General features: G+C 37.7%; 2 protein-coding genes across 4 annotated transcripts in view; one reads left to right on the top strand and one right to left on the bottom strand.

Annotated features, from left to right (window-relative positions):
* Positions 1-108: 108 nt before the first annotated feature.
* LOC128893006 (uncharacterized) lies at positions 109-3,427 on the top strand. Of its 2 annotated transcripts, XM_054153705.1 has the most exons (4): positions 109-438; positions 643-696; positions 1,288-1,393; positions 1,964-3,427. In XM_054153705.1, exons 1-4 carry the CDS (start codon positions 370-372, stop codon positions 2,425-2,427), a joined length of 693 nt encoding a protein of 230 aa, XP_054009680.1. In that variant the 5' UTR covers positions 109-369; the 3' UTR covers positions 2,428-3,427. The 2 variants fall into 2 exon arrangements, with proteins under 2 accessions (XP_054009680.1, XP_054009679.1); XM_054153704.1 differs by having other exon boundaries at positions 109-696.
* A 257-nt stretch (positions 3,428-3,684) lies between these two features.
* LOC128893009 (6-phosphofructo-2-kinase/fructose-2,6-bisphosphatase 1-like) overlaps positions 3,685-15,974 on the bottom strand; it is an 18,684-nt gene continuing 6,394 nt past the window's right edge. The window contains exons 1-6 of one of the 2 annotated variants that reach the window (XM_054153707.1): positions 13,597-13,740; positions 11,752-11,916; positions 10,934-11,100; positions 9,256-9,639; positions 7,802-8,071; positions 3,685-6,749 (exon numbers count right to left, since the gene is read on the bottom strand). In XM_054153707.1, the coding sequence (XP_054009682.1) occupies positions 6,321-6,749; positions 7,802-8,071; positions 9,256-9,639; positions 10,934-11,100; positions 11,752-11,916; positions 13,597-13,609 (1,428 nt within the window). In that variant the 5' untranslated portion in view covers positions 13,610-13,740 and the 3' untranslated portion in view covers positions 3,685-6,320. Of the gene's footprint in view, positions 6,750-7,801; positions 8,072-9,255; positions 9,640-10,933; positions 11,101-11,751; positions 11,917-13,596; positions 13,741-15,974 lie in introns of those variants that run through there. The other variant, XM_054153706.1, reaches the window with a different exon arrangement.

Consider the following 15,974-nt stretch of genomic DNA (forward strand, 5'->3'; position numbering starts at 1 on the left):
TACAAATCGTAGTGTTGTAACAGCGAATCAACCGTGGCGATTATACTTGGGAGCCTGTTCGACATTTTATCGGTCCTTCGTAAATTATTTTTAACTTAAGTTTCAATTTTTATTCGAGGATCAAAGGATAGATTCTAAGGCCTTCACGAGAAGTTTAATACAAATCGTAGCGTTTATTGAAGAAATTAATTATAAGTAGTAGTTTATCTTTGATTCGTCGGGGAAGAATTTTGTGGAAGAATTTTGTCTCTGGTTGTGGTTCATTGAAAGTGGAATTAGTTTTTGCTGGTGTATCTCGCGAAGATCGTATCGAAGGAAGTGTTATCGTTCGCGGTGAAGTATCTCGGTGGATCGGTGCTGTTCTGTTGGATGGTCGTTGTTCCCTGCAGCAGGAAGATTCCAGTTGAAGTTACGGTCGAGATGAAAAGATACTCTTCGGTAAGGAACACGCCAATGCAACCTGTTATGTTAACCCTTTGCGTTCGACGAGGTTTTCGGTACCTAGTCACCCTAGGGTGACCTTGCAACTTCGTTATGCGAGTATTTTACTTGTCACTTCGTTACAAGAAAATTCGTTTATTTACGGAGGGTTGGTTTGTTGGGTTTCTTTTTTTATCAGTTCTATTTTGTTTTTCACAACAGGCACCTTGTTTAGCGGATGAAAGCGACGATACTAAGAAGATCAAATCCATGGAGGTAATTTTCATTTATTACTGTTGATATTTTGTTGTTCGACCAAATTAGCACTTGGGTTAATAAATGAGCCGTTCTTCTTACAAATCGATTGATTCTATAAAACAAAAAATTGAAAAATGCTACGAAATATAAAAAGTTATAACTATACCAAGTGCTTTGAACTTAAATTTTAAATTTTTCAAAAGCTCCATAAAGCAAAAAGAAGAGAAATGCGACGAAATATAAAAAGTTACGACCATACTACATACTTTTACACTTGAATTTAAGATTTTTCAAAAAGCGGAGTCAATAAATTCGTACAGTGAACGGCTTAAATATTGGACCATAGAAGAAAGAAGATAAATCTCTGGCATATTACTAGCTTATTATTATTCTGGACCATATGAAATTTGTCCACTGTTAAATCTTTCATTAAAATCGTTACTTGGAGCACTAGCTGATATTATAAAACAATCGAGAATTGGGATTCTGATGTACCGAATGCATTTGCACTGTTATTTGTTTATTGCGCGTAACTCTACATCGCGCGAGTATACTTTTTGCGACGAGTGTACGTTTAATAGCGTGCATCTGCGGATGGTATTTGTACAGGAGCCAAACGCGAGGGAGTATCTGCAATTGGCGCTAGCCAGAGTGCTGGAGCTTCAACGAGAGATCAAAGAAGGCACGTACGTGACGGAACACACTAGCGATCTTGGTAATACCAATTTATTTAACAAACTCGCCCTCTGATCTTCCAAATCGTGCTTTTCATAACAAACGAATACCTTACCCAAGCTTATCCCCTCCATTTACAATTTTCTAATGGCAACAAATTATTTGTTATTACGAAATATGAAATAAAAGACCCTGTAAGTTTTATCAAGGTCCATTTAATACATTATTCTTAAAAAAAATCGTAAAACAACGCAGCATGTACTATTTTCTAATGATAACAAATTATTTGTTATCACGAAATATTCAATAAAAGATCATATAAGTTTCATCAAGGTCCATTTAATACATTACTCTTTAAAAAATCGTAAAGGAACACCTCGCGTACTATTTTCTAATGACAACAAATTATTTGTTATCACGAAATATGAATTAGAATTTTTTTTTTATCTTCTTCATACTAATTTTAGTCCACTAAAACTTAAATTACAAATTACATTAATACCAGACAAAAAATTCAGGTCTACATAAATGTTAAGACTGATTATTCCAACTTCAACATAATTTAAAATATAGATTTCGAGAGGGTAGCTATCTGGAGAATGAATTTCAGGCGAATCCAGCAGCGAGGAAGACCTGACGAAAGAGGTCCTGCGAAAGGTGTTCGAGAACTTACCTGGCACGCCAGGTGCGGTCGATAGCATCATCGACAGAGCGTCCGGTCCAAGGAACTCCCAACTCGAAGCGATCCACGGTAAAAAAATCCAGCTTCTAGGGTACGACACCTGTCGGAGGACCGCGGTAGACTTCATGAAGAACGCGGTTTACGAAACGAGGAGAAGCGCTCCTTCCAGAACACCTCATTCGAATCATCCTGGCTTTCGTCTGGGAACTTACTCGAGAAACGAGCCAAGGCTGGCGCATCGGAGGACAGGCTTGTTGAAAACTTCCCAGAGGAAGGAGGGTGGCTGTCTGTACGACGAGGAAATTCGGGACAGGATGCTGAGAAGCTTGGACCTTCACTTAGCTAATAAACAAAGGGATTACACCGCGAAATTGATGAGGTCGGGAATCTAGCTTAAGAAATTGCAGGATTTCATCCTGTTTCCTGCTGGATGCAATCGCGATCCCGCAGGGGAGATGTTTGGGACGTTTGCGAATGAATTTTGTCGAGGAACTTTAATAGTACTTAACCCCTTCATGCTCGAACGTAGATGCAATAAATTAAGGGGATAGTATTTTATTTTTGGTAATTTGCCTCTAATATGTACCACTGTGCATTCTCACAAATTTGATATAATGGGACCACAATGAGATAAATAATATTTTTTTTGTTTCACAAGTGCTAATGTTCGAAGAATTGTTCTCACGTGAGTCGAAACGATATAGTGGGTATTAAGGGGTGAAGGAACTATGATAGGCCGTGATTGTTTAAGAGAACTCGTAATATTTATTAACATCGTTTGATCTAGTCAAATAAATCCAGGGTTGTACCTGCCTTAAGCATCGATCTAGTCATGCACACAAGTCACTGAAAGTATTAATTGCGATGGCGAGGCCTCGCTAAAGATTATTTTTCTACAATTGTATAGGAGTTGGAGAAAATAATATGAATGTTAATTAATTCTTCTATCGAAACAATCTTCCAATTACTTGAGAGTTGTTTAGGGGAGGGATCTGCTTAAATAATATAATTTTAACAGTGTCCACGTCAGATATAGATGTATTATTCTCTTGGAAAATGGCATCACTCAAGCACACACAATCAATTCCATTGATATTCATACCCTATTGATGAAATTTATCTAAATTAAATTGTAGGTTTAATGTTTCGAAATAAATTTTTCATTACAAGTACACAAACGTGTAAAGTATATTTATATACAGCCACTGTAATAAGTATTCGTACAGGAACCATTTATTTTAAATTGGTAGCTGTACAAATACTTCTCACGCTGACTGTACATATTTACAATGAAACATTTATTCAGAAACATGAAATCCATATAAATCCATATATATCCATGAATTCATATAAATTTCGTCAAAAGACATGGAGGGTACGAATAATTTATGAGACTAACTTAACGCTATTTCCTTTTAAATAGCTACCTAAATCATTACAGAATCTTCATAATGAAAATTAAGAAGCAGACGGGTCGAATTCTACGTGTTTATATTATTTCATCTAGCCTCCATAAGTATACGCGTCTGTAATAAGCATTATAAGACATTGTAACCCAAATAAAATTATTCCGTATACAAATTCGTACCCCTGCGTGAAAGTTAACACTCCTTCCCTTCTAAATAATGTACAGGACAATAGGAGACGAATGATGTTTTGTAAAAAACGTTTATTCATAATGTACAATTAAAAAAAGGAAACAAAACATATCAAAGTACCTACGATACGACTTAAACGTCTAAAAGCTTCGCAAACCTCCGCTACGAAAGGTACAAAACATGTCAGAAGGCTCAATTAATCGATACTCGACCGGATGACTTCTGTCGATCGTTTATGACAATCAGCGAGACACCAAGCCTGAGTAAAAATACGTCTAACTTCTATAAAAAATAAATTATCCTTTCTCTCTCTCTCTTTTTTTCCCTAACAATTAGACACTTCTCGTTTTTCCTCGTTTTCTTTTCTATATTTCCTTTTTTTTTTTTTTGGATCACATACTGGGTACGCGCGTCCTCGAGAACGTTCGCGTTACTCCAAACGAAATATTATGCACATTTATGCGGTCTACGAGATATCTAACGTAATCGAAACGCAGCAGGACATCGACGGAAGAAGACGCCTCTAACGCACGAACGCTTGTTCATCCATCTCAACCGTTTCGCCAATCGTTTCTCGCGTTTCAAAATTCGACCAACAAAACGACGCGCTTTTGGTCGTAATCAGCCTCGGAGTTGCACGAAATGCAACGAAAAATTTACGTTTCCAAAGACTCCGTCGATTCTGTGCGCAAAAATGCACATTTAACGATCAAACATTTGATGTCCCTCTTGTAACCTAAATTACTTCATTAATCGTTATTTCCTTATTAATATCGTTAATTTAATTACCGGTCAGTTCTTTCGTCGCTACGCTAAACGGGTCCCACAGAGACGACCGACACCAATTTTTATAGACACCAGTTTTTATCGCCAACAATTTTTTACGCGGTTCCATTATACTAGATAAATCTTTAAATTGAAGGCTCTTTGTGATTAAACGCAGAAAATGTGTATCGACATTGGTGTTGGAGAATTCTGGTGTTCGAAATCTGTGTCGGGCATTTCCCTGGGAGCCACTCTAAACTGCTCTATCATAGTTATAGAGACAACCAAAAACACTCGTCTTCCTTTAAGGTTTCAGCTGCATTAATCCTTATAAATAGATTATTACTTTAGGAACTAACAGCGAAATAAAACTAATTTCTACAGCCTAAGCGGTTAAACTGAAATTTTTCGTTTCGTTGTTCTGTAATTAAAATGGCGGTACGCTACGTTTAAAGATAGCAACTAGTGTTTGTCGAGCGTCCTTATGGATACGTAGGCTAATACAACATCGATTCACTAGTCTATCATCTAAAATAACAACTAAGCATCTAAGGGTATCGTATAGAGGGCTCGAGCAGCAGGTCGATTCAATAGTCGCTGCCAATGAGAAACCAAATGGCGAAGGAAGACTGGCGGTCAGTATCGAACGAAACGATCGGTAACGATCGAATCGAACGGTTGTTAATCAAAACAATTAAATTTTCCTTCTACACTCCTTTCGGTTCCCTTCTTTCACCACTGTGTTCCGGACAAATATATATCCTCGCCACAATCACCTTCCTCTCGCGAAATCAATGGAATCGCGATCGATCCAAGCATCATCCCGTGTCATCGATTTTATATCTTTTAAGAATCTCACCGAACTTCGCGCTAAGAATAAGCTAAACATGTTCCTCATCGCGCGGCTCTTCAGTATTCGATCCTACAGTCCCATAAGTATCGTTCCCTCCGTGGTTTGCCTAAATTAAATGATGGACTCGATGTTTTGAAATAAATGTTCCATACGTACATGAATAGGTTTTATACATGTATTTATAATAAAAATTTACTTGGAACATCAAACTTCACATTTAATACAGAGAGTACGAACACTGGGACTGACTGTATCTTAACAAGGTGAATTTTGAAATATTGATCCATCTTCTTAAATTTAGATGTATACAGGGAAAGATGCACTCTCTTCTTGATATTTTTAATATTGTAGATCCAGGGAGATTCATTAATGCAATGCCTTGGGTCCCTTCATTGAAATGAACCCGAAGAGGGCTCCTTCGAGAAAAGAAGGCCTTAATTTATTCTCCGCAGATTTTAATGTGCTTTTGCAGGATAAAGTCTCCGGTGCATTGAAGCATTAAATGTGGATGCTTAATATTTGCAAACTGGTAAATGGTTCATTCTAAAAGCAGTGTAAGTGAAGGCATACAGACAATCCCACAAATATTCATAGTTTTAATATTACCAAATGTATATATTTATACATTTAATTGAAACAAATTTCTTTAATGGATATAAGAGGGTATGGATATCTATGGGACTAACTGTATTGAGTAGAAAACCTCGATTGTTACAGGAAACCAATTCCTTGATCAGAAACTCTACACATCTTTGATCTTCCTTTACTTCAAGACACAAAAGATTCGCGCTTTAATCATCAATAAAGCGTGATACAAATCTGCCCTGCTTCTAAAACCACCTTCCACCTACATTTAATTTTCAATGCACCCCGAGAGGACCGTCTACCATTCTCCAGCAGCACGTTACAATCAGCGAGAAGCAAGTTGGAGTCTCGCAGGATACCAAGAACAAGAAATTGTTTACTTTCCCTTCACATGTAATTCAACACGTTACTTTCGAAAGCCCAGAAGATTGCAACCAAACAGGGATCGAATTTTGGACGCGATCGTGGAACGTCCAGCGGTGTCTCAGTGCTGCTGCACGAGGGTGGGTCCGCTGCCAGGATTCCTCCAAGGATCGGGTATGTCGAAGTGCGCGGGAACGGTGATCAGTGCGTCGTCCGCGGTTCTGTCGGCGCTGCAATTCTTCGGCTTCACGCGAGTGGTGTTGACGCATTCAATGGGCAGCTTGAAGAACTCCAACTTGTAGTTGTAGCCTTGGCTGCTGGCGCGGATGATGGTGTGCAAGGGGACCTCCATGTACGGCAGCTCCTCTCGCTTTTTGTCCATGAAGAAACCGATGATGCAGCGCAGGACGGCTTGATGGGACACCACCAGGATGTTGTCGGACGTTTGGAGGTCGGCTAGCACCGGGTCCACGCGCTGCATAGCGTCGATGTAACTCTCGCCCCAAGGATAACGATAACGCAGCTTGTCCTGGTCGCGCCAAGCGAACTCCTGCGGGACAGATTTAAAATTAGAGACGTTCGTTGAAAGGAGAGATTCGTTATTGTGGTAGTGAATAGCGAAGGCTTCTAATTAAAAATAGTACCAAGCGAACGAAGCTTATTTTGCAGTAGTTGTAAAGAGATCCTTCTCATTGAGGAGTGATGGAACTGTTTTTGGCAGCGAGAACAACGTTGGGACTAACGAAACGATTCAAGGAGACTAAAATATGAAATTGTCAAGTTCGATAAACATGCTTAAAGCGACATAGTTTCTATTATTTTTGGAAGTCCCTTTGCAAGCTTGTGCCAGAGTGTTCACTTATAACGGTGGCATCGATCCAACGCTCACTTGCGACATCGAACCGTTCGATAATCAGGTATCGTCAATCGAGGTTACTATGTTTGTAACTATAGTTATAAACAGGGTGTCTCGGTATGTTCTATGTGCAGAAAATAATATTTCTACTCGTATTGAACGCTCGAAGCTGCGAGTCCACGCTTATTTCAAAACTATATGTTTACATATAACACTTATGAATAAAGAACAAAATAAGTGAAAAGATTCATTTCAACAGACAATAAATCAGACAAGTTTTTGTGAAGATATTTTCTTTAGACAAATTTATCTTCTGTTAAACCTATAGCGTTTTATTTTTATTTTTTTTAGTGACAAAGAAAGTCTAACATGTTTCTAGGATTGCGCACTATATGTTTGTGTATAACACTTATGAATAAAGAACAAAATAAGTGAAAAGATTCATTTCAACAGACAGTAAATTACGTTTATTTGAAAACAAAATTCACGTCAAAGTTTTTGTGAAAATATTTTCTTTGGATAAATTTATCTTTTGTTAAACCTATAACGTTTTATTTTTTTAGCAACATAAAAAGTCTGACACGTGTTTAGTATTACGTAAAAATTTCATGAACTTTAAAATAAAATTGTCCGAGATATACACTTTCGTTGGCAATCATGCACCTTGTCTTAAAATTGTCTGGCATTTCACGAATATATATATGAAAATTTTCTCTGCCACTGGAAGATTTAATTGAATTAATTACCTGTGGATAGTGCTCCTGCATTTCCTCGTAGGAGAGGCCCTCGCAGATTCCAGCGTGAAGCTCGTTGAGCGCTGCCACGTGCTCCTGAGGCGCCTCGACGCCTCGAGCAGTCGCGATGGTCCTTCGCAGGCGACTCGTCAGGACACGAAGATCTGGTATACGCATCGCGTTGAACTTGGTCGCCAATGCCTGCGCGTATCTCTCGCCGCGAGCGCTCAGAACCGCGTCGCCGCCAACTTTGCCCAGGACGTTGTACTCGCTTTCTCCGTGCTAGAAACGAAAAGAAAAACTCCGTTTTCACCGTCTATCGATTCTATCAAATTCGCAGCGATCGCTAATGCCTTGTTTACGTCTCCTTGTTTATTTGTTTCGTGTTTACATCTTGTTTACATCTACAGTCAGTCGGGTAAATATTCGTACTCTCTATATCTATTCAAGAAATTTTCCGAAATCAAATGTTAAGTGTCATGTCTCCAAATAAATGTTTATTATTCATATATACATGTGTATGTATACATATGTATACAATTACATGTACATGTGTACAGACTGTTTATGTACGTTGTCATAATGGAACATTTATTTGAAAATATCAAATCTATCATTTAATTTAAGCTCTCAAAAGCACTCAAAAGCACACACTATAAACAAATAAACAATTTTCGATCACAAACAAGACTAGTATAATGTAATCGATGCTATTAAGAAGTACTTGGAATACTTGAAGGATTGTGAAACTCTACAGGACATCTGCTTATATTTAGATCGAAGGTGACTATTTCAAGAGTTTCCTGTGAAGGTAAGCAACTCCATAATATTGAAGTACAAAACTGGCTACAACCGAGGTCAACTGGAGCTATTTATACACAAACTTTTCCTAATGTTTTTTCATTCTCAATCAACATCAACGTCTTCACAATATCCCTACCAAATTATATAAAATAAATCGCCAAAATGAAAACTGTTTATATCGAAATTATCGTGACTGGACAAAAGAATCATGGAAATTGTTTTGAAACTGGTGAAAATAAATTACTCTCTTGAATTAGCACCTTCGATGCCAGACGAAAATATTCACGAACCTAACATTTGATTTTTATACAATTAGAAACTGTACAATCTAACATTTACTTTTACAATCCGATTAAAATTCACGAATCCAGACTTATTTTCGTCGGTATCTGATCTTCGGAATTAATTTTGTAATTAATACCTGTCACCCATATATGGGTGACAGTGTTTTTCACTCAAGACGTAGAAAGATTAATTCTGAAATTTAGACGTCACAGGAGATGAATCTACATAAAGTTCTTGAATTTTGATGTAATCACAAAACTAAATACCACGATAAACGTTGCATTACCTAGACTCCGATAGCCTAGATAATATTTAATCTTAGCAGAAATTTTCAAGAATATTCGTTTGGCAGGCAACGTGTTAAATGAATAACTCACTCGAGAGAAGTAAAGAGTGTGGGGCTTGAGGTTGACGCTGCCAAGGTACCCCAGAACGTTGGTCTCGATGTGGCCAGACACCTTGCAGGTCTGGATGTCCATGGTGGCGGTGTCGACGCGTATCCTAGGATAGTTCTTCTCGTCCATGGGTTCGTACGATCGTACATAGTGAGCCACCTTCAACCTCAGATCCTCTTCGGCACGCGCCGGGTCCACACCGACGTAGTCGGTGCTGTAGCGCAGTATCTCCTTGTAATTTCCCTCCAGCACGACAGGATCGTCGCAGACGCACTCGATGAAGAGGACGCGATGACCGAGCTGGCCGGAAAAATAGTCGAAGACCTCGGCGCGCTGCGCTCGAGTCACCAGCGTGGCGTCCAGAATCTTTAAAAACGATGGAATTGTACAATGAACAAGGGAATCTTTAGTTTTTCCGTTAAAATTTTCTGTTTAAATTTTGTTTATATTATTTGTGGCTTTGTAGGTACAATTTTGTATCGACAAAAAATTATCTGTTATCAGCAAATGTGTAATAAAAGATTCTGCAAGTTTCATGAAGATGCGCTTGGTATAACATTTTTAAATAATTCGTGAAGGAATGTGTCAGTTTCAATGCACTTAATCCTCCTTAGTTCCACTCTTAATTTGTTTCAGTATTTATCTTAATTCTGATAGAAACTGGTACGGGTCAAAATTGACCCCATAATTCGATGGTTACGACTACCTGTATGGGCGTCGCCGAACGCGAAGCGTTAGGTGCGATACACGCGAACCGGGGTAAAAAATTGCCAGACATGAGGCAAAACTCGTAAGACAGGATTCGATTACTATCGCGGAGAAAGGCGTGTCGCGAGACCGGCTCGACCAGCATCGTTACACGATGTCTCTCTGTTAGCTCCTGTCCACTCGATTCTATTCGAGTACTCGTGAAAAACAGTCGCTCGATGAATCTCGTTTACTGTCACTTGCTTTTCCGAGCGAAGGTTCTCGTATTAGGTTGCGCGACACAGTACAACATTTATTTCCACCTAATTATTCGAAGTCTCCATTAATCGATTTCTCTATTATACTACACCGCCGAGCATAACTATAGCGACATCTATATTTGTTCTATTTTTTAGTCTTTTCAGTAGGAATGAAGAAAATTAATTATACGAGATAAAGGATATGATAAATAATGAATTTTGTATTAATCTTCTCAAAGTTGACCTTACATGCGACATAAGGCAATCGAAATCGATTTGGACACTGAACCATTTTTTAGGACTTTAAGTAATTTGACCATCACTTCTTCGTTTCGACGTAACCGTCCGAAACGTCTAACCCTGAAATGCTCTAAGTTTTAAATTCGATACCGGAATTTTAAATCGAATTGTAATTGGTTTGTTGCACTTGCAATTTATTTTTAATATTTGGCCATATGCATGTCGCCATTGCATAACGTTCTTCCGAACAACAATTAAAAAAATAATAATTAAATTTAATTTGAAAAATCAGGCTTCCAAGGGTTAAGAATATGGGTGATGCTATAGTTCTGCTCCGCAGTGTATATGAATGCAGCGAATGCAAATTTGTCTATTGATTATTTTGAGATCCGTCACACACCAAACAATTTTTTATTCTATAATTTCAACCGTTCGCTAATTTTTCTCGGTTTTAGATTCGTTTAAATGCTTACAGCAACTGAGTTTCCAGATGCAAGCCACGCTGCGCAGTCTTGCATCGCTTCTCTCTGGGCCGTGGCCCTCAACGCTGCATTCGCTGTGTGATCCGGTCGAAACAGCTCGTGGGACACCGACTCCCCGTACGGATGCCTCTTCCTTCGATACTCGCTCACTCTCATCACTGGAACAATTATCATAACATATCGCATTTGTCTTCCTTAATTACACTCTCAAGCCCTCCCATCAATTCTCTATTTTCAAAATCAACGCCGACTCGAGAAAGAAATTTTAATATAAATAAATCCTTTCGAGACATCCCGCTGCGTGTTCGCGACACGAACAGGAAGCGTACCGTTCAAAGTCGTAAGTCGTGAGTCGTAAGTTACGAGCGACGGGTGAATGCATTTTATCGCAGTACGCGGGATTACGAGGGAAAAAACGTCGAAATGAATGTATAATTGCCTGACACGTATACAGCGCTGGGAATAATTTCCCATAAAATCGTTCATAATCGAGTCGTAAGGAATGCTAATTAAACTCAGCGCGACGGGAACATTCTTTACGAGTGAGAGTTTGTAAACACAGACACTACTAATAAAAAAAAAAAGGGAATGTCTATCTAGATTTAAAATACGGAAGACCCAAAATAATGTCGTAAACCCATTACCAATTTTCTTTACACTGAGTTAGTTCGAGTAATAATTCGTTACTTCATTATTATTTACAATTCTCCACCCAATGAATAGGCAAAACTGTACAAAATTAATCTATGCGATTTTCCGTTTATTTGAACTCAAGATTAAAACAAGAAGATTAAATAAAGCTCTTTCACCTTTAGTGGAATAGCCGTTCCAGTTGAGTCTGCGCGAAAGGCAATGCGCGACCTGGCTTTTTCCGCGACCGGGAAGTCCGCACATCGCGATGACGACCCCCGCGAACTTGCGCGGCGATTTCGTTATCCCTGGCGTCCTCATCGCGATCTTCTCCTTTCCAGGTTCTGCAAAAAGTCGCGAAACAAAGATCGATGAGAACGCGTTGAAAATTTATGGAAGCCGATGACTCACGGTTTGGCGCGAGACAAAGGTTTCGCTGTGACTACGTTTTCCCAAACTTGTTTACTCGAGGAACGCTCTCTCCCTCGCATGTACAAACCACTCAGACCTGTGTGGTTGTTTAATTACTCCTCGCAGAGACACGCTGCAATTTGGCACGTTGACCAGACATATTCCAGAAGTATTTTTAATTTGTTCAGAGGCATGAGAAACATGTAATGAATTTTTCAGAGGTGGTGTACAGAAATGTACCGTGATAATGAAGAATATTTGGATTGCTCAGATTTTATGACGTACAATATTAGGGAAGATATATTAGAAAATATATACGTAATATATGTTGAATATATTCTGTTATTCTATTAATTAATCTTTTATATTTAACTGGTTCTTTCTTCTATTTTATTTTGGTACAGAGCTATTTAGATTGCTCAGACCTTATGATGTATAAAAATATGGAAAACACAAACAAAAAATAAACGTAATATATCTTGAATATATTCTATTATTCTGTTAATCATTATAATTTTTATTTTGGTACAGAGCTACCTAAATAACAAAAATATAATACCTCCTATCATTTTTTTTAAAAAACACGAGATGTCTCTTTGTTGTACAAAACTATAGAAAACACACAAATAAAAAATAAACGTAATATATCTTGAATATATTCTATTATTCTGTTAATTATTACAATTATTCAAATCTAACTGCTTCTTTCTTCCATTTTATTTTGGTACAGTTGGTACAGTTGGTATTTTGGTACAGTTTGTAACTATACAAATACAGGAAAAATTATATCGATATCTTCCAGCAGTTTCGAAAAGGAAATAGTTTGTAACGCTGTGAGGACACCCTGTTTACACTTTAGTGGATGCACCAAAGTGACGATGATAACAGCTTTGGCAACACGCCGATTCAACTATGCGCCAGGAATCGTTCCGATGATCATATACCAGCAACGTGAAATCGTGCGACGTTGCTCGTCATGGAACAAAAGATTTCCGATCACGCTTCGATGCGTTAGGCAGAATCGGGCTGATACTTCCCAAGACACCCACGCTCTGACAGTTTCATTTCCTTCTTCTTTATCCTTTGATATTTATAGATACTTGCACAAACGCGAGCAATAAATTCTGTGCAACACGAGATCTCGCATGTTTTCAAACGAATCATTCGTTACAGACAGCCTTTATAACGAATATGGTTTCAATTTTTGACAATTGTAAGACTACTGAACATTATTTTACCAAAAACAAGGAGAACGTGATCTATCTCAAATGATTGCTGTTTCATTTCATTTTAATTTCATATATCTCAGTTTTTGATTAAAAAACCAGTCACGTTCTTTCCTATAAGTGCAACGAGGATAAACAGTACAAAATTAAAAAAAAAAGATTCCCTTCTATATAAATCGACCTAGATCGAATTAAAAACCTTTCGAAAAGCTTTCATGATAATTATAAATACGTTGATTCGTAATTGCAGTAACTGATCACGCGTCTGAAGTACCTGGACTCCAACGGCAAAGTTTGCATGTGCCTGGGAGTGCTTGGACCGCTAAGAGTTAAAAGCCTCCTGCAGTCCATCGATCGCAGAATGATCGAGAGAAAATCATTTCTTACCGATCACACACATCTTTCCCGTAAAATGTCACGTCGTTCGTTTATGTCGATCGATGCGGTTGCTACTAGCTCGCGTACGTGCGAATTGCGCGCGCGAATCAACCGTGCGAATTTCTAACGAATACTGAGGCGTTCGTGAGGGCCCCACGTTGAAAGCAGCCGTAGGTGGTGAGTTTATATTTAGACTTCTTGGCTGCGCTTTTGCGACGAGCGCTTCTTTCGCGGCAGAGATGGACAAAATTCTCGCGTACAATGAGTCACAAAACTGTTGGAGAGTGACAATAAAGAAAAGAGAAGTGCATATAAAGGAAACGATACAGGACACTTCTGAGATTTCTATTTTAAAAGTGTGAAATTTAAATCTACGAATAAATTACGAAGAAACCAACAATAGCGTCATTTATAAGAAATGTTGCGTCTTTGGAAAGCAAAAATTAAAATTCCAATTCTTATTCAACGTGCGTTTCATTAAAAATTACAATTGTACAGTGTATGGTTTTATATACTTGTAAAATTTCAATGTAAAATTTTATTTTAGAAGTATTTAAATTGAAGCATTAAAAATTTTTAATTTTATACACTTGTAAATCAAATCTTCACGTACTCGTTATTGTGATACCCACAATAGTGTCATTTATAGCTATGAAAGAAATGTTGCGTCTTTGGAAATCAATAATTAAAATTCCAATTCTTATTCAACGTGCATTTCATTAAAAATTACAATTATACAATGTATAATTTTATTTCACAAGTATTTTACCAGAATTAAAATTAAAGCAATTAAATTTTAAATTTTATATACTTCTAAATAAGATCTTCATATACCTGTTCTTTCATGACACAACCAATTCTATTACTCAAGTAAATAATGTTGGAACGATCGACAGTTCGCGTAATATTCGAACAGTCACGCGCTCGAATAACATTCGAGTACTTGAATTACTGAAACGTTTGAATATTCGAATACAGAAGAATTCTGCAGGAAGTCTCAGTCGCGATGCAAACGTAACACTTTGAAAATGAAAACGCACCGGAAACGGAAGTTTTGAAACGATTCTGTTGGCAATCTCGAGTACCGTTGACTCTGCATTTGATCGAAGCTCGTCTAACATCGATCGATCGAGCATGTTATAGCGATGCGTAACAAGAAGGCTCCCCTCCTTCGCGGAACAATGTTAAATGCGGCTTAATAGTTGGTGCGTTGACCTGAGACGAGTTGTTAGACGGTTCATTATTTCAGCATGTAATCGCAACGACAGCGTGCAGAGCGATAAAGAAAATACAAATGAATTTATTCAAATGAATTTATTCAAATGAAATTAAAATTATAAAATTAAATTCCGTACCTATACAAACTTATCTCAACTGTTGAAAGAAATAAAGCTTCAGATTCGATCTCGATTAGATAAATAAATACGTATACAAAACGTTTTATCTATCGAACGTCGAACAAGAATTCGATTTTCAATTATAATCGCGATTTTACAATAACAAAACATTCTGCGTCATCGCGAAATCATAAAGCTGGGCGTAACAAAACACCAACTCAATGACGACTGCAATTTCACCGCTTGAAATAACATTATCGGAATAATTGCCGTTTCATCCTTCAATCAAAGATAATGAGCGCGGTAATGTTAATGTACCGAGTTCGAAGTCCACCCGTAAGTTCGCATTAAAAATAAACGGTTGAACACATTCGCGGTAGAAAATCCCCGAGAGTGCATTTATTGCGAGCTGGCCCGATCAGAAATTTACGATTCGACTCGTGACGCATCTCTCATCCCTTCGCGTGCAGGGTGCAAAACAAGGTCACCCTGGGAAAATCAATAATCGAGGGGTCGTCGAAAAAGTCGCATTTTTCATCGTTGCATGAAATGTTGGACAAAGTACGTCTCTGTGGGTGGTGAATCATACTTACAACCCTTAGATTTTAATGATACAAGAAATAAAATCATTTTTTCTTTTATATGGTTTTATTTTTTATCGCTGCTTAGCGACGGATTTAACTGGATTTCTGTGTGATTGGTACTATGTATTATTGCTGAGTTTAGTGTCCTTGAGATGGTTGAGTTTTAAACATGTTTCTGGGATATTAGAGTTGTAATATAATTATTTTATTGAAAGCAATGAAATGTAAAACATATAGAACTACAAAATTTGGATTTCGTTTTTCATGAAACTATGATGATTAATTTAAATCGAAATGGGTTTGTATGACTCTTACAGTTGTTATATAATTATTTTATGGAAAGAACTGAAATGTAAAACATGTCTCAAAAGTACAAAATTTTGCTACCATTTTTCCCAAAAACTATACTGATTAATTTCAATCGAAATGAGTCCATATGATCCTAGACCTGTTATATAATTATTTT

The sequence above is a fragment of the Hylaeus anthracinus genome, unplaced genomic scaffold (genome assembly GCF_026225885.1).
Source record: "Hylaeus anthracinus isolate JK02 unplaced genomic scaffold, UHH_iyHylAnth1.0_haploid 2, whole genome shotgun sequence".
Lineage (NCBI taxonomy): Eukaryota > Metazoa > Arthropoda > Insecta > Hymenoptera > Colletidae > Hylaeus > Hylaeus anthracinus.